Raw genomic sequence first — 23,412 nt, forward strand, 5'->3', positions numbered from 1 at the left:
AGCTTTCTAAAAGATGTGTGACCACAACAATTAAATGTGCATTTGTAGATTTAGTACACAGGCTAAACACCATAACCTTCATATTTTCCGTACCACTAGATGTGATGTGTTTCTCCGTCTCTGTATCCTCAGCCACCATCTCTGCCATCATGAGGAGTTCAGCCTCCAGAGGGTCATCTGGGATCTTCTCTTTGATTTCCTGAATGGTCTTCACAATGTGCTCAGCGCTGTCCAGAGTCGTGGGGAAAAACAAGGGCACTGGAACCTGCAAAGGGAAAAAGAGCCACATTTACATCATCAGACTACAAATAGGGCTGCACCTGACTAAAGATTTTTCTAGTCGACAAGTTTATTGAAGCCATTAGTCGACCAGTCTCATGTTTAATGACAGTAATTTAATTAAATATAAACTTGATGTTAGATGAGGAAGGGTAGGGAATAGATGTACCGGAAGTGGAAGCCCTACAGCCTGTGGAACGTATTGAGAGTAGAGATGCATGGGAACTGGCACAAAGACTGGCACCGGCACAGGAAGCACTATCACTTTAGGCATTTCATCTGCAGGACAAAAGAGATGTCGGCATATGCAAGTAACGGCAACATTTTGAAAAGAGAAAACAAAAAGGTAAGATTTGTCCAGAATAAGCCTGCTAAAAAAGCAGTCACTGTCGTGCTGGGGCTGGTTAATACCTATTTGTGTCTCCGCATCAGTAGTGTGAGGTTTACAGGATGTGGCTTTGTTTTTGCTTGTGGATTTATATTGCAAGACTTTATTCTTCAGGATTTGGGATGACGAGACAGGAGCTTTCACAGCACGTTTCTGTGAGCAGAGCAAAGAACAAAAAGATCTGAGCACAGCAAATCAGATGCATTTAAAAATAGCAGAAATAAAAATAACATTTTGAATCCAGACTCCGAGTTATTGAAAACCTCATGTTTAAGACTATGGGTGTAAATACAGATTTTTCCATACAAACTCACATGTTCCGTAACTTTTACAGTAACAGCAGCTGGAACAGAGCCTGAGGAAACAAAAGGGTTAAATGTGAGTGATTTGAGCAACAAACAATGCATCTCAGTCTATAATCATATGTATTATGTATAAGTGTTCAGTTCAGTTTAACAAGTGTTTAAATGGTTAATGTGTCTGTGGATAAATCACCTTTCGGATTTGGCTGTTTGTTAGATGCATTTGAAAGTGAAACAACACTGGCAATAACCGGTGTGGCCTCTTTAGTACTTTGAGGGACTGCAGGGGATACTGGAGTCGCACCTGTGGAGACAGTGACATCGCAGGACTCCAGACTAAAGAAAGTGAAACATTTAGGATTTGCCACACTGACCCCCAGCCAATTACAGAATCTACAGAATGAACCAAAAATGGAGAAAATAAAAGCAGTGAGAGAAAAGCAGACCAACCCAAATATCCACGTAATCTAAGGTAATATAAAAGAGAACATACTCTGTGTGGCTATAGATTTGCTTGTAGCTTTGACGACGGCTCCAGTGACGCCCTGCAGACTGCAGAAGAACATCAGGCACCGCAGGGTGCAGAAATGCTTCATCTCACCCAGCCATTTCACGGTCTCTGTCGTTTTCTTGGCCTGCCTGCACATGGAGCACTTTATTTCCTGTCAAAATTGTGCAGCAGAAACACTCAATGTTACTTTTAGAAGCCACAGTGGTTGCATAATGTCTCAAGTGCAATGTTGCAGCAAAATGTAACTTAGGCCGTTTTCACACCTGAAAGTCCGCACCAAGGTCCGAACCGAAGTTCATGTTTTGATACATTTTAGATTTGGTTTGGTTTCACATTGCAATTATGCGAGCGGACTAAAGAACTTTACATGACACACTTGCGTCCACTCGTCATCATCTATGTGGGCTGCATCTGGACATTGATTGGTGTGTAAACGGACATGCGTCTGACGTCAGCGTCTTTGAAAAGAATGAATGAACGGACGCACATCGTTGCCACTATTGAACAGTGCGCATTGCTTGACTATTTTCTTTTCGTTACGTTTAAAAGTGGACATTTCAAGCTTTATATACACATATTTCTCATGTTTGTGAGACGAGTAGCCTGCTGAGTTTCGGTTTATTTGAGATGCGCTCCAGTTCATGAACAAAGCATGTGATCGCACCCGCGATTATTGTCTGCTATAGATTTGCTTCTTATTTTAAATCCAGGCAATTATCTGATTAAACGTTAATTAAAATTAAGATACAATTTATACAAAACGAAATTCACAATAAAGAAAGGCTTTCTAAGCTAAATAATTTATGACCTTCTGTCTTCTGACATATTGCGCATTTTTTCACTTTTCATAATCAATGTAGCCTAGATGAAATTTAAAAATAACATTATAATATTTAAACATAAACTTCCTGTAAATGGTCTGAAAGTACGAACCATACAGAAAATACTTTCACACTAGAAACGAACCGAACCTTTAATCAGTTTGATCCGGACCGAGACTACCTCTTTTCCTACCTCTTTGTTTGGTCCGTGGGAGGTTTCACATCTGTAATTTTGATTCAGACCAAACTGAAAAGTCAGAAAATCCGGACCAAACAAGGTAGGTGTGAAAACGCCCTTAGTATGACACAATGTGACCTCTTCCTGGCCTTAACTAAATAACTAAAACTACATAATTTAAACAACTAAATAACTAAACAACAGGACAACCACAGACAGCGTGCCAGTACAGATTTAAGTTATTTTTGTGTCTTATTGCGCATGAACGGTTTAATAGCCCTTGAATGAATGATAGTGTGATCGTATAATGTAGCGCAGCCAAAGGATGACAGAAAAAAAACTGAAGCATAAAAGGAGGAGTGACGACAGTGAAGAACGAGAGAGGACCAGGCCTGGAACTTTACGTTGTGTTTTATGCGTGTGAATTTTTCATGCGTTTTTACTTTCGTTTTGATGTTTGTTTATTTTATATAATTAAAGGTCGCCAGTTCCCGCCTCCTTCCCCCACAACATACTGTGTTACAACATATAGTATTACCTGACGATTTAATAAACTATGTTTTGACAAGCAATCATTCCCACAGAACTCCTCTTGCTTGCCATCAAAGAACTCGGTCACCACAGTCTTCGAGCTGCTGTCACAGTAGAAGCAGTTGCGACAGTGTTTCTTCCCCCACTTCTTGACCAGGTTATGCTCAAAGAGTGACTTGCATTCTGTATAGAAATAAATAAAATCCACAAACACAAAGTCACATATACAAATTGACAACACCACATTTGTTGTTATAAAATACTAACATTTCCAAACAACAAAATCTTAATAACGCTTAAACTTACTCTCATTGCAGAAAGAACGGTCGACCTTGTTTATCCTCCTCACTATTTTCACAGTTTTATTGAGCTTGCAGTGTTCACAGCGAGCCACCACGTTGTTGATCCTTCTGAACTCTTCAATACAAGCATTATTGCAGAAAGCGTACATTTTCCTCTGAAAGACCAGATCACATAAAAAGAGGTTAAAAGTCAACTATCAATATATTTTGTTTTGTACTTTCATATTTTGTCTAAGTACTTTTAGCTAAATTAGAGTAGCTGTATAGTTATAGTTTTCTTGAAAATAATACTGTAGGTTGGTTAATAATAATAATAAATAAAAATAATTATTTTTATGGGGTCATGACATGACTTATTTTAATATGTTCCTTGAGGCGCACTTAGAATGTTAAACAAGTTGTGCGCACAAAAAAATACATGCAGAAAAACTATTTTCTACCTTCATTCTGACTGTGAAATTATCAATTTTAAGCGGCGACTCCTTTAAGGCTGTTTAAGGCATAATCACTGTTATGATCGGCTAATGTCATTGCGTAGGAAACAGTATCAACAGCAAGTAAATGTAAGTGTTATCCATACAAAACCGTCATTTACAGACAAAGCGTTATGAAATCATTCACTTGCGTTTTGTGATGCAGCTGCTCATCTTTCAACAAGTTTCTTAGCAAACTCTCCATTACACTATGCCTCATTTAGTAAACGAAAAGCTCAGAATGATCCGGGACGCCATTAAAATTAACAATCGACTTGTTTCTGACGCTGGGATCCTTCTGAAGTCTGTACAGGAACGCAAACATTCTTTCGTTGTCGACAGACTCAAGCGCAGAGTGCATCAGAAACTGAACACGCATCTGTATACTGTATCCAGTGTAGACGGCATCAGTGATTATAATGGGTTCCATTTGCTTTTGACATGACGTGGGCGTGGCCTACTGCAATGATGTATAATGATTCGTCAATGTCTTGCTCAGGAGGCCAGCATACGCAAAAGTATTTGCCCATGTGACGTCACAGACCCCGCAATATCAGAAACGAGACATTGTTTCTTTGCCATTTGGAGCTTAATTAAATGCTTTGTTTATAATTACTTTCCAAGCTATAATGCTTTAATGGTACAAAGAGCTCATGTCAAAGATCATAGATCATGAGAAATTAGATTTCTCATATCATGACCCCTTTAAAACCCAGTATTTGTAATTGGCCTAATAAAACAAGTAGGTCCAGTCGCAGTGAACAGGAGTACCTTGAACTCCAGCAGCTCTGGTCTGTGGAAGAATGAGTTCAGACACTGATAGCAGGGGATCTTGGTGCCTGTCTGCGCTGAAGCACTGGGAGTGCTGGGCTTTGTTGAGGAGCTGGATGCTGATGAAGCCGGTTTGGGAGGAGCAGGTTTGGGAGCAGCAGGTTTGGGAGCAGCAGGTTTTGGGGTAGATGTGTTTTTGCTTGTAGATGTTGCCATGTTCACCTGGTTGTTAGGTTTTGTCTTACTGGAGGATTCCTGAACCAAACAAAACAAAGATCAACACAAACTAGGACTGCCACTAACGACTATTTTATATCGATTAATCTATCGACTAATTTATCACAATTTTCAACAATTTTACTTAAAAACATTTAATTTAACTTGCAACGTTGGCATTCAGTAGTGTACTATAAAAAAAAAGTATAAATGTAAACAAGCCCTTGAAAAAATGTAAAACTAAAAGAGTAAAAAGGTACAAATTTGTAAACCAACATAAAAAAAAGAGAATATCAGCAAAGACTTTTTATATAGAATAGTGTTGTCATGATACCAAAATTATGACTGATACGAAACCAGACTAAAATACCTCAATTCCGATACTGAATCGATACTAGAGATGCCACAATACTCAATATAATATTGAACCGTTCGGTACGGCATTCACGGTTCAATACACGCTTGTGAATTGCGTTTTTTCCGGTTCTGCATTTAATGAATTATTTTTCTCCAAATTCTATAATTTGCCTCCATCCCAATATTGAACAACGCGACATACATTCACATCACACGTTAGTGGTGGAGTTATACACACAGAACACTATAGTTGTTCACAATCACCAAAGTTAATTATTTGCATGCGTTTTACAGCCTTGCCGGTTAAACATGCGCTTTTCCGAGCGCGCACACTTAACGCCTGTCTGACACGCGATTACTGGACTAACTAAGTATCGTCTTACTTCACTAATACTGTCAAATACACACAAGGTTCACATAAACACAGTCGGATATGTCTAAAGTGAAAGTAAAATCGGCATGTGTCTGTATATTAGATGCACGGAGGTCTTAAATTGACAGCAGTGCAGTAGTGAACACGCTGTCCTTAAAGAGACAGTTCATCTCTAAAATGATGTAATTATTTACTCACTGATTGTTCCAAACCTGTATTAATTTCTCGATGACAGAATTTTCATTTTTGAATGAACTATCCCTTTAATGTTAATACAACAACAAAAGACAAAGAGAAAATCACTCACTGCTCTTAACTGAAAAACTTTAAAACAGTAGCTTTAATAAGAATCAATGTATATTTTATAGTGAAGTCTATGTGTTGTTTTAATTTTACATTAATTCATTCAATTTTATACTTAAATACTGCTGTACTGCTCTGAGCTGCCAGTGTAAATCTTTATATATATTTGTTTTATATTTTACAATACACTAGGAATGTGTACAAAGGTTTTTTTTAAGTAAAGTTTTAAGTTTAAGTAAGGTTTTTCAATTATTTTAAGTAAAATAAAGAAAAAAAAAGTATTTTCTCCTTATCCTCTTGCTGTTCCTGTCGCTTAAAATAGAATAGCAAAAAAAAGATGTGACAAGCCATCAGAACTGAACCGAAAACAGTGGTTAAAAACCGAGGTATGTATTGAACCGTGGACTAACTGTATTGTTGCATCCCTAATCGATACCATGGCAAAAAACTGTAAAAGTAATTTAATAATATGACATAATATGATATTATTATTCATTGTTCTATCTTTGTTTTAGGATTAAAAATCCCTATCAACTCTCTTGGCCGGCATGTTCCTGCCCTGCTTCACAAAGAATATTAGGTCCGGCCCTTTAAGAGCTGCACGGACCAAATTCATTGCAACACCAGATTTCTCATTAAACTCTATATACGTTCACTAAAGACATATCCGACTGCGTTTACCCGAATACTCGCCAGGACGTGCATTTTTACATATTTTCTACCATTCAAACCCAATAATCCGCGAAACTGGCGTCGCGATCTGTCTGAGTGAAAGGCGGCTGCAGGTCCGAGTGCGGCAGCGCGCGCGAGAACGTCCCGGCCGCGCTCTTTTTCCTGAGCTGCGCGTATTTGACGGTTCTGCTTCCATTGTTTAGTGAACGGTGGAAGCAGAGCTCTCACACAACGAAACAAATTAAGAAATACTGCTCTTATTAGAGTGCTGTTATTTTTAAAGTACCAGTACAAATTCAAATATCGTACCCAACCAAGCCTGCAGCACTCATCTCAGACTCAAACTCAAACGCGCCTCGATCGCCCCCCGGTGGTTGGTCCCAGTATAGCTCCTAAACCCCACCTCTCCATGTATTACAATGGACGCGAGACACACTAAATTCAATTACACTTCAAATAATTGTTTCCTAAAGATGGTTTATGTCATTTTAGGCAGTTTTTTATCCCAATGATTTCATTTCAAGTGTTCGTTTTTTTAAATAAGTTTAGTTTGAGTTAGTTATTTGATGCTGTAAAAACGGGGGTGACGTCATGATTGACAGCTGAGATTGACGGTTTCTCTGAGTGAAGTTGTCACTAAGGCACTAACAGGCTTTTTTGGGGATTTTTGGGAGGAGATTGGAGCTTTAGCTTTCATTTCTACATTTCTATAACTGTTTATTTCACACCAACACAATGAATTGTTCCGCATCTGTGAGAGTGTGGGCGGGCTTTTGATAATCGCGGCTCAACTTCCTGCTCTCTACTGCGCAACTCCGGTCCCGAGATGTCAGCGCCGTGTGCGGGCCTACGAAAGCTTCAACTCTGGTCAGCGGAAGTCAATGAAGTTGCGTTGTCCATATTTTTTACGGTCTATGTACCAAATTTACCTAGTCAACTAAAAATATAGACGTTGACTAATTAACAGCGTCAACGCAGTCGATTGTATCGACCAATCGCGACAGGCCTAATACAGACTATCATCATTCAAATCGCTCAACATGTACAATTCCTATAATACTAAGAAGATCAGTGCCAGATATAACAATACTATACCTTATTTGCTAGTACACAGGAAAAAGAGCAGAAGTTCTGAACAGATCCATCAAACATGGCTAGATGGTACTGAGGCATTAGTTTCAGCTTGCAGTTGTAACATTCGACTGGAACACCTTGATTGCAAGCAGACAACAAAGACACTCAAGCCTCATTTCTTAAACATCCCACAGAAAAAAACAAGAGTTGTAAATGTCAAATTGAATAAATGCCTCAATTGCATTAAAATATAATTGATAAACAACATTTGATTAAACTGTAGTGTTGACTAAACAAATAAACCAGTGGATTTTATGATGGCTGGGTGACCTTCTATAATATCATGTATTTATTAGGGCTGTCAATCGATTAAAAAATGTAATCGAATTAATTACATACTCCGTAATTAATTAATCGCATACATATTTTTTTGCTGTGAGAGTATTTTAAATATTTAAATTCAAATGAATCAATGAAAAATCAGAATTAGTGACATAAAAGTTCAAAAACTCTTATTATTATTATTTTCACTGTTCAAATATCGGCCATAACAAACAAAATGACCTAATATGCTGAGGAAATCAATTCAAAAGTGCTTTAGGAAGAAGATTTTTTTTCACTGTACATACAAGGTAACCGGTCTGCAGGACATTGTGATCCATTTAGCAAGGGAATTGCTCAGTTGTTCACATGCAGATCTGCTAAATTTGCTTTTCAGTGTTTACTCCAATGTGTTTTGAAGATGACGCTGACAGATAGAGTTGGTATCGTGGGATGTGCTTGGTCGTACCTCCGGATTAACGTTAACTCCTGGATGCTTTGCATTGATGTGGTACTTTAGAGTTGACGAACTCCGGTGATATGCAAATTGCTTGCTGCAGACCAACACGATCACATGAGAATGCGTATCAATAGCATGAGTGTGCAATGTCGTGGAATGTATATGCTACGTAGTTTTTCGCGTACATATGATACGCACTTTATGGTGTGTATATGACACGCTCTTGGGTAGGATAGGGGTGGACATTGCAGATGACTTTTTTAGACAATATTTTTATAAACACTTCAATCAGGCTGTTTTTATACGCAAATGTTCCAATCAATGATCCAGGCAGCGCGTTCTCATCTCCCTCCTTCATTTTACAGCTCGGGGTCAAAGTCCAATACAGAATGGATTGAGCTGCGTTATTTTTTTATTTTGACAGCCCTAGTATTTATCATTATTAAAGGGACAGTTCACACAAAAATGAAAATTCTGTCATTTACTCACCCTCAAGCCATTCCAAAACTGTATGACCTTCTTTTTTTCTGTGGAACACAAAAGATGATATTTTGAAAAGTGTGCAAGTGTTGTTTGTCTATACAACTCAACAGGGTCTAATGTTTTGTCAAAATATCTTCTGTTGTGTTCCACAGAAAAAAACAAACAATATATGCAGGTTTGAAACATTATGAGGGTGAACAAATGATGAATTTCCTTTTTTTAAGTTCTAGTTCTTATGGTGTTGACATTTAATAAAAACATTTAATATACTCCCATACAAATAAATTATTTTGAACTTTTTGAATTTTCTTTTAATCAAAGAATACTGAAAATAAATTATCACTTTTTTTCCACAAAAAAGCAGCACAACTGTTTTCAACTTGGATAATAATTACACATTTCTTGAGCAGGAATTCATCATATTAGAATGATTTCTGAAGGATCATGTGACACTGAAGACTGGAGTAATGATGGTGAAAATTCAGCTTTACCATCACAGGAATACAAAACATTTTAAAAATATATCAAAATATTTTTCCTGCAGATTTATACAGATTTGCTGAGCCTAAGAGCCTTTAAAAATCTTACCGGCCACAAAATTTTGAATGGTATAGAAGGTTTTGGCTAATATCTTAAAGAAATGATTGGTACTCATGCTCTGACTCTGAAAATGGTTTCCTACGATTAAACACAGAGTTGTGGTAAATATATGGTCATGGTACCTGACGAACTGGTCTGGCTTTTACTCGCCGTTGCACAGGAAGCAGAGCAGAAAAGCTCCCTGATGCCCTCCGAGTTGGGACTGTCCACCGCATCTGCAGCCGGGCGCAGGGTATGACATATTTTGCAGGTGACAAGTTTCAGACTCCTCTATAAGTGAAGATCAGTTTATCCCGTTTATTTATTTGCACTTAAAATTAACCTTAAAGTGCCCCTATTATGCTATTTTAAAAGTTCCTAATTTAGTTTTTTAGGTGTCCTACAATAGGTTCACATGCATCCAAGGCCAAAAAACACTTTAATTTTCTCTTAATATACATTGCACATAACCTCATTTCTCAAATAGTCTGAAAACGGTTTGCTTGAAAATTCTGTCTCTAATCCCCACCTTTCCAAGAGCATGCTCTGCTCTGACTGGTCAAACAGCCCAATTTGTTCGTCTGCCACTTGCAGTTGGAAACAAAACACTCATTAATGAATCGGAGTTTCAGCTCCAGGAGCTTCCTCAGCACTTGATACAAAGTGATACGAACAGAAACGATGGCGTCAGTTTTTCTGTAGCAATTCCAGCACGAGTCTTCAACATTTTGAGGTGCAGCTAAATGGATTCACAGCGTTGAAAACAGCATCTTCTCTGCCCGTCGACAACACGAAGCAAACTCTTCCACTCTCAGCTACAACTACAGTGTTTGAAGGTCAAAGTTAGACTGGGTAAACCCAGCCCAAACTGCCGGCGATTTGATTTCGCTCTGGTCCCCGCAAATTTGTAACAGAAGCAGGATAGAAATATGTACAGGTTTCCAGCCTGAGCTGCAATCACAAACCGGCTTATCCACCTGGCGCGCTATTGGAGGGTTTAACACAATGACAGAGCGATGGATCGTTGGTCTGATTGGTTGAAGGACTATAAAATTGTGTACAGAATCATTTGAACTATGCCCGTTGATCACGTCTCTTGTGGTCTGGTTGGTTGAAGGACTATCCAATTGCGTACAGTCATTTGAACTATGCCATTTCACGCCTCTTGTGCAGTAGAAAATACAGAGCAGACTCCCCAGACTAATGTTCAATCTTGAAAGATTGAGCTTGGTCTGGTGATAGCCAGATAAGGTCAAAGTAGAAGTTGTTCGTGGGCAGCCAATGAAGACCATAGGCTGACACTATGAAATTTGTGACATTGTAACTGGAAGTGAGTCTGGAATTGCTGACGACTCGTTTCGGCAGTTCAGAATCGATTCTTCCTCCGTGCACTGATCTTTAAAACTTTGCAGACCTTTTACAAATCACAAACAGCTAGATAACACACTGCATGCAAGGTAATATTCGAAAAAGCAAAATGGGGGCACTTTAATAGCATTTGAACAAAATTAATGAAAGCTTAATGAGTCCTATTACGATTCCTTTGCAGTTACCTGTTTAAAAGCTTTGAGGCAGTTTAGTTTGCAGAACTTCATAACTCGGTCCTCCATCCGCAGAGACAGACACTGACTGTCTGTGCCACTGCAGTATCCTCCACAGTTCCCACAGCTGCTCATGTTCAGCTTATTGGAGGAGCAGAACTGGTTTAAGCAGCTGTCGCTGCACATCTTATGGATGGAGCCCATGAAGTTCACTTCGTGACTATGAGTCTGAGAAATGACACAATTTCAGAAACTCAGCCACATAATTATATTAATTAGACAATTAAAGCAACAAAATATGCCTTTACAATGTATTAAGCCTTTTTTTGCAAATCTGATTATTCTTGTGCTCAACTGAAAAAAAACGTATTACCTCAAATTTATCAATTAAAACTACAAAAATAGTTGTTCCGCAGACAACATGATTAATATTCATGAACCCAGAAGCTCATCAATCCTAAGTGTGGTTTATATTGTTTTTAGTAAAAAAATTTGTAGTATTGTCTTATCAGCATTATTGTAATTTTTTTTTACAGAAACTGAATGACCAACAATGTCTAAGCACCACCACTAGTCCTAAATTCAGTTAAAATATCAAATATGCATTCATACTTTCATTTGCACATGATTACCAAGTTTTAGTTCAAATCACTTAAATTCTATCATTAAATTATTATTTGCATTTTTTTGCAATCTGAAGACATGCTTGGGATTATTACTTTTGCTGAATGCATTTTGGCCACCGTTTGCACCATGAGAATATTTACATTTCAAACTAGTAAAAATTTGAATTATTATTGTTTGTATTGTGTGATGTTTTTCATCACAGTTGCACTATTTAAACATCACCTACTTTTACAGAAGAAAAGTATGTCTGCAATTTTTCCATTTCTGAAAAGGCTGGTGTTTGGATTTTTAGAAAAATTACTTTATTATAAGAGAGGATTTGATGACGGGTATGTTTTACTTTAGATCATTGTTGTTTTTCTGAGGCTCTCAAGAATGCATGCAGCTTTCACTTGTAGCCAAAAACATGGGGAATGGTACTACATTTATATCGTCATCGCAATAAATACCATAAAATATTGTTATATATTTTTAACTCCATATCGGCCATCCCTAGTGCAGCGGGAGTCAGATTTCACTTCTCCCCGCATATCAATAGCGGCTCCATGATGCCCGCATATTATATACAATATCGACTGCCCTCCCATTGATCAAAATCAAATCGCAAGCTTATGAATTGAAATCGAATCGTCAATCGTTTTTGTCAATGCCCCACCCTACAAAATAGTGTATTCTTCAGCACAGATGGAGAAGTCTACTCACCACTCCGGTCTTATGACACACACTGCACTTGAAGTTTAAAGCACTGAGACATTTCTGACTGCAGAAGTCCCTCAAAGTCCCTAAAACGTCCACCGGGCCAATTACAGTGTTATGCTGGTCTCGAATCTCTCTGAAGGTAAAGAAGGTACATCAAGTCAATTCATTCCAGCAATATACAACTACAGAGTTGAATGAAATGTTGCAAGCGTACTTAAGGCAGCAGTGACATGTTTTGGTCTTGCTGCTGCAAAGACATGCAGGTGAGCAGTAGAGTTTAGAAGAGCCACTGCGCTGGAATGCCGTTTGTCCCTTCACCATGACCTTATTACAGGCTGTGCAGAGCAAACCAAGTTGATTAAACGGTTGAATAGGTTCGGCTGGGACGATTGGTGCCTTTTCTGGGACGCTTACTGGAGCTCCTGTGACATGAAGAGAACAATGTAAGAAAGCAAGAACTGACTTTAGACCCTTAAAGGAACAGCTCACCAAAAAAGGTGTTTATCCTGTTTGAATGATGCTTACAAATATGAAATGCACGACAAAGTATATAAGTTTGGAACAAATGTACATATAAAGCTTACAACCACTGTAATGCTTATACCGATGGATGTGTTGGAAGCATTTACTCCAACAGAGAATGCATCTCGGATCTTGACATCGTCAGGTGTTTGGTCAAAGTCCTGAAAGCATAAAAACATTGGGATCATTTACAAAAATCTCTACAATAATGGAAAATAGGTGGCTGACATCAGAGGATTATTATTGAAAGCCAAAATTCATATAGCTCATATTTATTGGTATTTATTTGTCATATCGTCTACAACATGTATACTACCCCTCAAATGTTTGTGGTCAGTAAGATGGACTTATTTAAAATTCGTAATATTATGAAAAATAATTACAATCTAGAATAAAATGTTTTATAATGTTGTCCATTACAAATATAATTCACATATTTGAAAATGTCATTTATTCCGGTTATAAGAAAGCTGAATTTTCATTACTCCAGTCTTCAGTGTCACATGATCCTTCAGAAAGCATTCTGATATGATGAGTTGGTGCTCAAAAACATGTCTTATAATTATCAATGTATTATCAAAACAGTTGTGCTGCTTAATGTTTTTTTGGAAGAGTCATACTTTTTCCAAGTAAAGGTTTTTTTTATTCAAGAGAACTGCATTTATTTGAAATATAAATTTCTTGTGACATACAGGATGTCTTTAAATCAATTTAAGGCAATAGGAGTATACATTCCTTTAAAAAACAACCACTTACTGAGGCCAAAATAAATTAATTTTACATAAATTTTATAAACAAATACAAATAATTTTTCACAGCATTTGGAAAACGCAAGTTTAAATTTTAGAAATCTCAAGAAGATCACCTCATCATCCTTAATGTTTCTCACTGGGGGCTGCGTTTCTTTCTTCCACTCTTCATCCATTGGTTCATCCTTGATCTTCAAAGGTAGAATCACAGAGGTCACTTTAATTTTTGTCAACAGCCTTTCGTTGCTGGATAAATGTAAGTGATTTCATGTGCTCCATGGATTAGCAAACAAACTCAAACTTATTCTCCCTCAGTGGTAAACATTAAACAGTGTTGCAGTGCTTACCGTTAGAGCAGATGACTCCATTGTCTGGGTCTTTCCGTCTATGTTTTTCTTTGTTTCTGTTAAACAGGAATGGTCACACTCAATACAACAAATCATGTTCAATACAACAAACAATAAACAGTATCACACTTATTATGAATTTATAATAAGTATGGTTATAAGGGAGCAGGATTTTGAACCAACTAAAATGCAATCATTGGCTCAATTACCTGAATCTACCAATCCGTCCACTTCCATCTTCCCACTGTAATCCTCATTCTGATCCACTGCCATGTCAACCGTGCAGTCCTCAACTTTAGTGATCACAAGCTCTTCTGTAGACTGTGCTGTGTCCTCTGTGTACATGTCGGGATGTCCTGTGGAATCCTCACTGGCCATAAAGACACCTGCTGCAAACGTAGAGCACAGCGGTGAAACTGTAGACTGTGCTCCTAAAAGTGGGAAATGATTAAATTAATCAAACACTTTATATTACAGTGTAACACGTTGCATGTACTCATTAAAGTAATAACAGTAAATTATGCATAATTACATGCAAGTAACCAAACCCTATTCCTAACCATAAAGTACAAATATCACAATCTTGATTCAAGTACCCAAACAATCTTTTTCTTAAAGACAATGATTCTGCTATATCTATAAACCTTTGACAAGTACGATCACAGCGAGCATTCAGACGTGTGTTGGCACTGCTGCTGATCCAGAGAGAGCAGTTGTCATAGATAGCCTTTTTATGATTGGTGTTTTCGATGTAAACTCCCTTTATCATTGTTTTGCTGTCTTTATCTTATCTGTCCCCTTCTTAAATATTTTATCTTTTGACTTTCTTTTCTGTACAGCACAATGGTCAACTACTGTTGTTTTTATTGTGCTATTTACATACAATTGGATTTGAGTATGAAACAACAGTCTTTTTGGTTTCAAATGTGAAATTTGCAGACAGCAAAATAAGTAAAACATGTTCTAAAAATAATTTATAAAAAGAGAAAGCCAAGTTTAAATTTAAAACGCACAACTTGACTGAACTCACTATATGGAACTTACTTCAGCCTATTTCATCAACAATATTGTTGGAAAGGTTGCAATCCTGGCTGTCCTTTGCAGACTGGTGGCTAAATTTGGAGAAGATAAACTTACAGTAGGGCCGGTCGGTATGATGACATATATACATCGTGGCGACGATATAAAGTGTCAATCCTGAGAGATTTCGCTATATTGTTTTTATCGCGGTATGTAAATATATCCACGTGTTTGCTACGTCAGAATTTATTCTGCAAATGCATTTCCATGTCCCATTATTCTCATCAACTCCTTTTGAATTGAACCAGCACTGTGTATGCGCAAGTCAAAACCACCTCAAGTGAACGTAAAAACTTTTTTGCGAATTATGGGATTTGTATGGGAGTTTACATCACTTGTTTCTGATGCGATACTTCAAAATGCACATAAAACAGGGTGATGGACGCATAGCTACTGAAAGTTTAGAGTGATAAAGCAACATGCATCAATGACAATGTCAATCGGTCATATCGCCCACCCCTAACTCGCAGGAAAAAAACGAAGATCCTTCTTGCCTTGTGAAGAAGCAGCAGCAGCAGAATCCATGCCGACGTTTACATCAAAACGTCCTCCCATTTGCAGTCCAATCTCTGCAGGATTATCCTGTCAGAAAACAGCCAGTGGAGCAATATTACAATTATGATTTAGAAGTAAAACCTTCTCACGTTCGACTTGTGTGACACACGTGTGTGAAAATACAAATTCAAACAGATCTCCATAACTTTATTTAATTTGACAAAAAAATAGCTTAAAGTTTGATATAAGAACTTGTGATATTTGCTTTTGTTTTAATCATAAAATCACTATCTGCCAAGGGGTTCATAAAAATCAACTCAATTCAAATGCAAGTAACTTTCATACCCATTGACAGATTTTGGTCTTGTTTTAAACATACTCACTTAATTTTGTTTAATGTCAGAAAACAAGACTTAATTTCTTTATTTTTCATGTCAAGTAAATGTATCTTGATTTAAGGATGTTTAGAATTTATAAATGGAAATGAATCAAAAACATAATAAAAATATATAGGGCCTAAAAATGATTGTTTTGTTTTATAGCTTATTCTGTTTAAATGTTTCTGGACTCTGCTTAAATGGTTAAATTAAATTTTACTGACTTTTCATCTTCGGAACACAAATGAAGATATTTTTTAATGAAATCAGAAAGATTTCTGTCCCTCCATTGACAGTCTAAGCAACTACCACTGACTTGAAGCTTCAAAAAGTTAATAAAGAGATTGTAAAACGAATACATACAAATCAAGTCAAGTCAACTTTATTTATATAGCGCTTTTAATAATGCAGATTGTTTCAAAGCAGCTTTACAGTGTTAAACAGTAAAATAATGCAGCATAATTTTATTCAGCCGTCTAGCCATTCTGGAGAAAACGGTGATGTCATCAGTTCATTTCAATTATCATACAGTGAAAGTGTGGGCTTTAGATCAGTAATTTGATCAGTCATTTAGTTTATATGATTAATTTAGTTTAATAATTAGATTTATTTGGATATTTAGTTGAAACATTTTGAAAAATTTAGTGTATCAAGCAGTTTATTACAAATTTTCTGAAGAGACACAATCCCTTTACATGATGAACGAAAGTCTTACGTGTTTGGAACCACATTAGGGGGAGTAAATTATTTTTAAATTATTTTAATTTTTGGGAGAACGGTCCCTTTAAGTGTACTGACCTTTGATTTATTCATCCAAAATTGTACAAATTCCATGACATTCTGCATTATACAGTAAATGTCATATTTAAGAATGGGTTCTGCAATTCTGTACACTTTTTCTTCATCGCAGAAATCATAGGGCACTAAATGAATGCCATAATATTGAATTAAAGACTTTCTGCTCCAATTTAAGGCATTTTAAGGCCTTAAATTGTGGAAGGTCAAATTAAGACTTTAAGACCCACGGAAACCCCGATGACTTACCATTTGGTAGTGCCATGTGGGGGGAAGAGCATAGTAGGACCCACAAATAGAAGGAGATGGAGAAGGAGATGTAGATTGATTTGTAACCTTTAAAACGAGTTTTGACTGACGTTGTCCTCGTTGTACAGGGCAGGGTCTGTGGTTCTTTTGCTTTCCTGAAGTTGACTGAATATCTGCAAAATACACCTTTTCCTCTTCCTCTTCCTTTATATCCTCACAGTCATCTGCTGACAGGGCATCTGAATCACTCACTTTCTCCTAAAACGGCAACAAACAGACGGTGTTAAAAGAATTGTTCAAACAAATATAAACATTGTGTCAGTATTTACACATCCTCATGCCATTTTAAACCTGTATGTTTTATCATCACCTCTGAACACAATAGGAAGCGGTTCTTTTCTGTACAATGGCAGTTTATGTCGACCATGGGAGTCTGTCAAACTCCAAAACTGAACGAACAAAGACCCATGAAAGTAGTCCATATGACTTGTGCAACAGCCACACTATAGCTTTGTGTGAGAAAAAAGACGAAAGTCAATCTTCACTAATAATCTATTGCAGCTGTACAGAATCTTTTAAATCGGTTATTACGTTAGTTTCATTTTTTTGTTGAATTAAAGGGATAGTTCACTCAAAAATGAATATTCTGTCATCATTTACTCACCCTCAAATTGTTTCAAACCTGTATGAGTTTCTTTGTTCTGCTGAACACAAAAGATTATATTTGCAAGAATGTTTGTAACAAAGCAGATAGAGCAACCATTGACTAGCATAGTATTTTTTCCCCTACTATGGTAGTAAATGGTTGCTCTATCTGCTTTTTGTTACAAACATTCTTCTAAATATCTTCTTTTGTGTTCAGCAGAACAAAAACTCATACAGGTTTGAAACAACTTGAGGGTGAGTAAATTACAATTTTCATTTTTGGGTGACCTATCTCTTTAAGACAGAACAAGTAGCGAACTAGCACAGCATTAAATAGTACAGTAATATATGTTGCATTACTTCGCAACAGGGGATTAAAAAAATATATTGTAATATGTTAAACATGTTAATGAATTTTTTTTTTTTTTTTTTTACAATTTCAGAGAAGACAAACCAATAAAATTCCACTATAAACACCTTAGACAATGGGGATAAACACACTTTTGTTTATGCAAATAAAATTGCCAGCAATATATATAAATTAACTATGTATTCAAGACATACTATTATACACAATATCCTTTAATATAAAATAGTTTTTTTACTGAATTAAAAACAGAGTATTGAAAAAAAAGATGTATTTCTTTAGTTGTATTATTAATACAATATTTAAAGAGTATTGACCAGTAACCAAGCAATCTTCAAATTAATAACAATAGAGTTCCAACATTTTTTTCCTCCAGGTGCCATTTTATTTTTGAATTTTTTTTTTACAAATCATTTCAACACAATTTAATATTACCTTGGTTTAACGTCAAGACCAATGACAACATTTGATGTTACGTGACAGAATACATTTTTTTGGGGGTGAGCAATTCCCTTAAAATAGCTGAGAAAAGATCACAAGAATCCAGAATGAAAATAAATGCAAGATGACCAATGAGCCAATATGAAACCAGCATAACAATCACCGTCAGCGAACAATAAAACACTGTACATTATAAATCATTGTTAAAGGGGCAGTTCACCGCAGCCAAAAAATGTCATCTTTTTTTTCGTAATGAGCCTTTACACACACGCACACCTCAGTTTGTTGCCCAGGCACCGCGGTTGAATTCAGATATCGTCGAGCTGGCCCTGTGAGATCGTCCGGTGAAAAATGGACACTGCACACCCTCAATGCGCGGATAGACTCAATGGGCGAGTTTACATCCCGTTTGAGCGCGAGCAGCCACAGCTTTAGTCTCTCTGAATCATTCAGCGGCAATATGTGGAAAGTCAAACTTTCCTCCTGTGATGAAGCCGTTGGACGGAGTCGTATTGCTTTCTCTCGGTTGTAACATCCCGGAAAAGCGCACACGCGTACCATTGCGGGGGAACTTAATTGCGATTTGCAGGGACGCACTGCTGCGCGCAACGTAAAGGAGCCATGTTTGAAGAGAAGCGGAACGAGCCTGGCACACGGTATCCGTCTATTCCCCTCACAGAGGTGCCTTTAGGAGGCCTTGAGGCGCACGAGTCACGTGGGCTATTGTTATGGTACGTCCTGGAGCTTGACAGCTGCTGTCACCATCCATTTATCGTATGGAAAAGGCGGAGAAGCCAGAAGCAACATATGGTACCACTGCGCCACCTACTGGATTGAAGTGGTTCTCAACCCCGAAGATGACTTGATAGTTCACCCAGAAATGAAAACTATCCCATAATTTACTCACCACCAAGCCATTCTAAGTGTATGACTTTCTTCTTTCAGCCGAACACAATCGGATATTATAGGCACAATATTTAAGATTTTTGGATTAAAATACCCCCCCAAAAATACCCTAATGACATTTCATGCATTCTGACTAATTTACGCTGTAAGAGTTGGATTCTCATGCTAAACATGGCCAAATAAAAAACAAAATGGATGAGCGTGTGCGCCGTGAACACATCAACCAGAGCAAAAGCAAGTCATCCTAGGTTTATATAACATTCTTCTTTTCAATCAGAGCTTTATTAAAAACATGTCCTGGCTCTTCCAAGCTTTATAATGGCAGTGAATGGCTGTTTCTGTTTCAAAGTCTATACAAGTGCATTTATCTATCAAATATAGAGTGAACATGCATGTAAAAAAAATTATAATAAATAAATAAAATGAGTGCATACACAGTCTCTCTCTCACACACACACACACACACAAACAAACAGGTGACGAACGCGGAAGCGCAGAGGAAAAAGCAAAACAAAATTTTAATCGCGAATTAAAGTCTAAAACGAGGGCGTTTCAAGAAAAACGTCGAAGGACTTCAAGAGGAGTGAGTTTTTTGACCAGCCATGTTTGTTTGAACCGGAGTATACCGAGCAGGAGCTCCGGGAGATGGAGGAGGAGAAGCAGCAACAGCACAAACTACAGAATTGGGTAGACCGAGTTCAGGAGACGAGGTTTGGGGCTCATGCGAAGCAACCTCGGTTGGCACTGAGTGTTCGCTGCCACGGATAGGCTATTGGAATGAGTCGCTTCACAGTATGAAGGCTTTGGAAGTAACGTTGTACACATACCTCCTTTAGCTGAAACAACGGCGCGGGCATAGGCACAGCTGACGAGTTCAAATATCGCTTTAACTTTCCCTCGTCGGTCTTGTAATCCCTGGGTCTGAAGTGTTCACTGCACAGCATGCGTCTATAGACTTTATCCACGGGTGTGTTTACATCCCAGCGAATAGCGAGCAGCCATAGCTTCAATCGCTCAGGATCATTTACAGGAAACCGGTGAAATCTTAATGATGCATCTCCCTCTGATGTCGAAGCACGTAATTTTATGAGTTTTGCTTTGTTGAAGCAACCCGGATATAAACACAAAGGCGCCATTATCAGACTAATACAATGTAGCGTCTCCAGCTTATTTTTTCACGAGCGGGCGCCGCCATTTTGAACTATAATGGGTTAGATTTTCGGTAAACCACTTCCGTGAATCCGTAGTTTTACGACGACTGCGTAGTTTTGACTGGCTAGCTAACTTTTAATATGGACTACAGACAGAATGGCGCCCTTCGCGTACAATTAAACCTTTAATTGTACGGTTTTATTTTGGATGTAATTTACAATTTAATCCAAAGCATAGCATTACAAAACTTTTAACAACCGTTTTTAATAAAAAATAAGTCGTCAAGCCATTTGAATAAATTATATAGTAACCGTAACACTGCACGATCTCACTATTGCTGACATGCATACCGTTGTGTGTGGTAAACACAGACTGGGCACAGCTGTATTTTTCAGTTTTCGACGCTTCTTTCCAGTACCCGGTCTGAAGTCTTCTGGTGTAAAATGCTCATTGCACAAAGTCAGTTGACGGACGAAATGAAGAGGTGAATCAACATCTCGCTGAACACATAGCAGCCATCGCTTTAGTCGCTTTGGATCGTTCTCAGGGAAAGAGAAAAAGTTAATCCTGTCAGTTTCATCTGTCGGCGTTGGTAATTTATTCTTACGTCGCCGTGTCGGCGTTGGTAATTTATTCTTACGTCGTGAGTTTCTTCTTTGGCGATTAGGGCATCCGGGACATGCACACTTACGCACCATTTAAAAAAAATATATAGCTTTACAAACAATGTAGAACAGCTTGTTTACAGCGTGCGTCTCCCTCAGACTACAGACGAAGCTCTGTCGCACCAGATAACACGTCACAGCGCATTCACACGGGGCTTCGGCGTCAACGCTTGACGGAGGGCGTGGCTGACGCGACCGTCATAGTGACAACAGCTAATCACATTACTTGCCGCTTGGACCACAACACAACAACAAAAAAGCGCCTTTTTTGACAGCTAGTCTGAGAGACTATTTTGTATATGAAAACTGATCACTAATATTTTATTCCTCATTTGGCTGGGGGATAGCGCCTATTTGAACCACACATGATATGATATGCTGCCTGTCATTCAATGATAAACAGAGTACACGGGACGGAATACAAGCATGATACATTCCAGATTCTCCAACCGTCTCTGCCGCCTCCTTCCAGGCCTGGGGCCCGTTCTTCGTACGTTGCTTATTACATCTGAGATGATTTGACAGATCCCAGATCTTTTAATCGTGATAACTGATCTCTGGCTAATTTGGTTCTTCAAACGAATTTGCGGATTGGATTAAAATATCTGGATTAAATGATCTAAAATCACTGCGCGTTCTTGTGTTCCCTGAAGAGGGCAGATGCATCGATACTCGAAACCACGATCAGCAATGCAGCGATTGGCTGGCGTCAAGACAGCAACGTAATGACATCATATAATTAAAAAAGCCACCTGGCAAAAAACTTATACAATAAAAACCCCACGAATTTCTGGACCTTTATAAGGAAACAGCCAAACCAACATAAAAGTTATTATAGATAAATGAGAAATGTTTTTTGTTTTTTTTTAAAGGTGAACTATGTAGGATTTTTGCAGTAAAATATCCAGAAACCACTAGGCCAGTGTTATATATTTTGTTCAGTTGAGTACTTAGAATATCCCAAATGTTTCCAACTATTTGTAAATCGTGAGAAATTGCTAGTTTAACCAAGGAACCGGGACCTGTGAGCCATGCGTGTGAGGGAGTCGCCTGTCAATTGCGTCATATCTGCGTCACCCTCGGTTTCCGGTTTTATTCAGTGAAACACTTTACACTCACTGCAGTGTGAACAAGTGTCATAGCAGCCGCCGAGCGAACATCATAACTTCCTTTTCAACACTCAGATATATCTAATACAATAAACAGAGTTGCCTCATACTCATGACTGGAAAAGAGGAAGTGGCGCCGGCAACCGTGTCATAATAAAAGTCCCGCCGGCGACTATGCCATAATAACAGTCCCGCTCTTCAATCGCTCCTGCGGCCTTGCTCAGCTCCACAAAACTCGGTCCTGCTCTGCTTCATACTACAGTAATGTTAATAATCGCATCCATGAACATGATTTCTGCCCGAGTCCTATCCTGACTGTTTTCCACCGGCTGTGAGGTGAAGACCACATGTCCCAAGATTCTGCGCTCAAACGTGGCGTCATCAAACTACGCCTTTGTTTTGAACAGGCGACCTCTAGTGGACGGAAAAGTTACATAGTGTAGCTTTAACATGATAACCAATTATTTATATACACGATTTTATACAGTATTTGTACACCCTTTACATTTTTATTTCAATGTTGTAATTTAATTTTTAATTCAATTTGGAGCAGATTTGTAACGTGACAGTATTAAAAGTTTCTTAAGGGTCAAGATCAAATTCTCTGCATCTCTTGCGCTGCATCAAGCCACTCCCATAGTATCCGTCATCACTTAAATTAATGCACGGCTCAGAGTAACTGAACGTAAACCTCCAATAAAATTATAAAGTAATTATTCCATCACAAATAAATCGCTCAATCAAGTGGCTGTGTCTATATTATTATATACAGGGAGTGCAGAATTATTAGGCACGTTGATTTTCTGATCATATTTTTTCCCCAGGCACATTTGACCAATTCCAAACCACAGTAATCCTAATAACTACTATTGATTTAGTATTTAATAATGTATAAGTGATATATAATTGTTCATGAAGGCTGGAAATGAAAATCACCTTATATTCAGGTGTGCAGAATTATTAGGCATGTTTTCTTTTACAGATAAATTGAGCCAAAAAAGAGATTTAACTCAGACTGAAAAGTCAAAAAGTATTAAATGCCCATGAGAAGGATGCAATACTAATGCAATACTAGACATTGCAGTTAAGGCGTGACCATTGGACAGTGAAATGCTCGTTGGGTCAGCAGGATCTGACAAAAACAGGTGGTGAAGAAAAGACACCTGTTAACTGCAAAAGAATTAAGAATTAAGGTGAAGAATTAAGGGTGAAACCATCAGGAACCCTTTAGTCTCCAGCGCCACCATTTTCC

At 37.9% G+C, this 23,412-nt stretch overlaps 1 protein-coding gene across 12 annotated transcripts in view; it reads right to left on the reverse strand.

The window, feature by feature from the left end:
- Positions 1-23,412, reverse strand: part of LOC307133771 (zinc finger MYM-type protein 4-like) — a 66,388-nt gene that overhangs the window by 16,642 nt on the left and 26,334 nt on the right. For 5 of the 12 annotated variants that reach the window (XM_079829034.1, XM_079829031.1, XM_079829032.1 and 2 more), the window contains exons 2-21: positions 16,876-17,133; positions 15,454-15,541; positions 14,089-14,268; positions 13,880-13,935; positions 13,649-13,723; positions 12,866-12,944; positions 12,476-12,683; positions 12,265-12,394; positions 10,948-11,163; positions 9,538-9,685; positions 7,573-7,688; positions 4,557-4,811; positions 3,317-3,467; positions 3,018-3,193; positions 1,463-1,631; positions 1,163-1,273; positions 982-1,022; positions 691-820; positions 449-558; positions 94-265 (exon numbers count right to left, since the gene is read on the reverse strand). In XM_079829034.1, the coding sequence (XP_079685160.1) occupies positions 94-265; positions 449-558; positions 691-820; positions 982-1,022; positions 1,163-1,273; positions 1,463-1,631; positions 3,018-3,193; positions 3,317-3,467; positions 4,557-4,811; positions 7,573-7,688; positions 9,538-9,685; positions 10,948-11,163; positions 12,265-12,394; positions 12,476-12,683; positions 12,866-12,944; positions 13,649-13,723; positions 13,880-13,935; positions 14,089-14,268; positions 15,454-15,541; positions 16,876-17,133 (2,869 nt within the window). Of the gene's footprint in view, positions 1-93; positions 266-448; positions 559-690; positions 821-981; positions 1,023-1,162; positions 1,274-1,462; positions 1,632-3,017; positions 3,194-3,316; positions 3,468-4,556; positions 4,812-7,572; positions 7,689-9,537; positions 9,686-10,947; positions 11,164-12,264; positions 12,395-12,475; positions 12,684-12,865; positions 12,945-13,648; positions 13,724-13,879; positions 13,936-14,088; positions 14,269-15,453; positions 15,542-16,875; positions 17,134-17,245; positions 17,413-20,061; positions 20,448-20,736; positions 21,166-23,412 lie in introns of those variants that run through there. The other 7 variants (XM_079829033.1, XM_079829036.1, XM_079829028.1 and 4 more) reach the window with 5 other exon arrangements.

Source organism: Gobio gobio (genome assembly GCF_949357685.1).
Source record: "Gobio gobio genome assembly, chromosome: 11".
NCBI lineage: Eukaryota > Metazoa > Chordata > Actinopteri > Cypriniformes > Gobionidae > Gobio > Gobio gobio.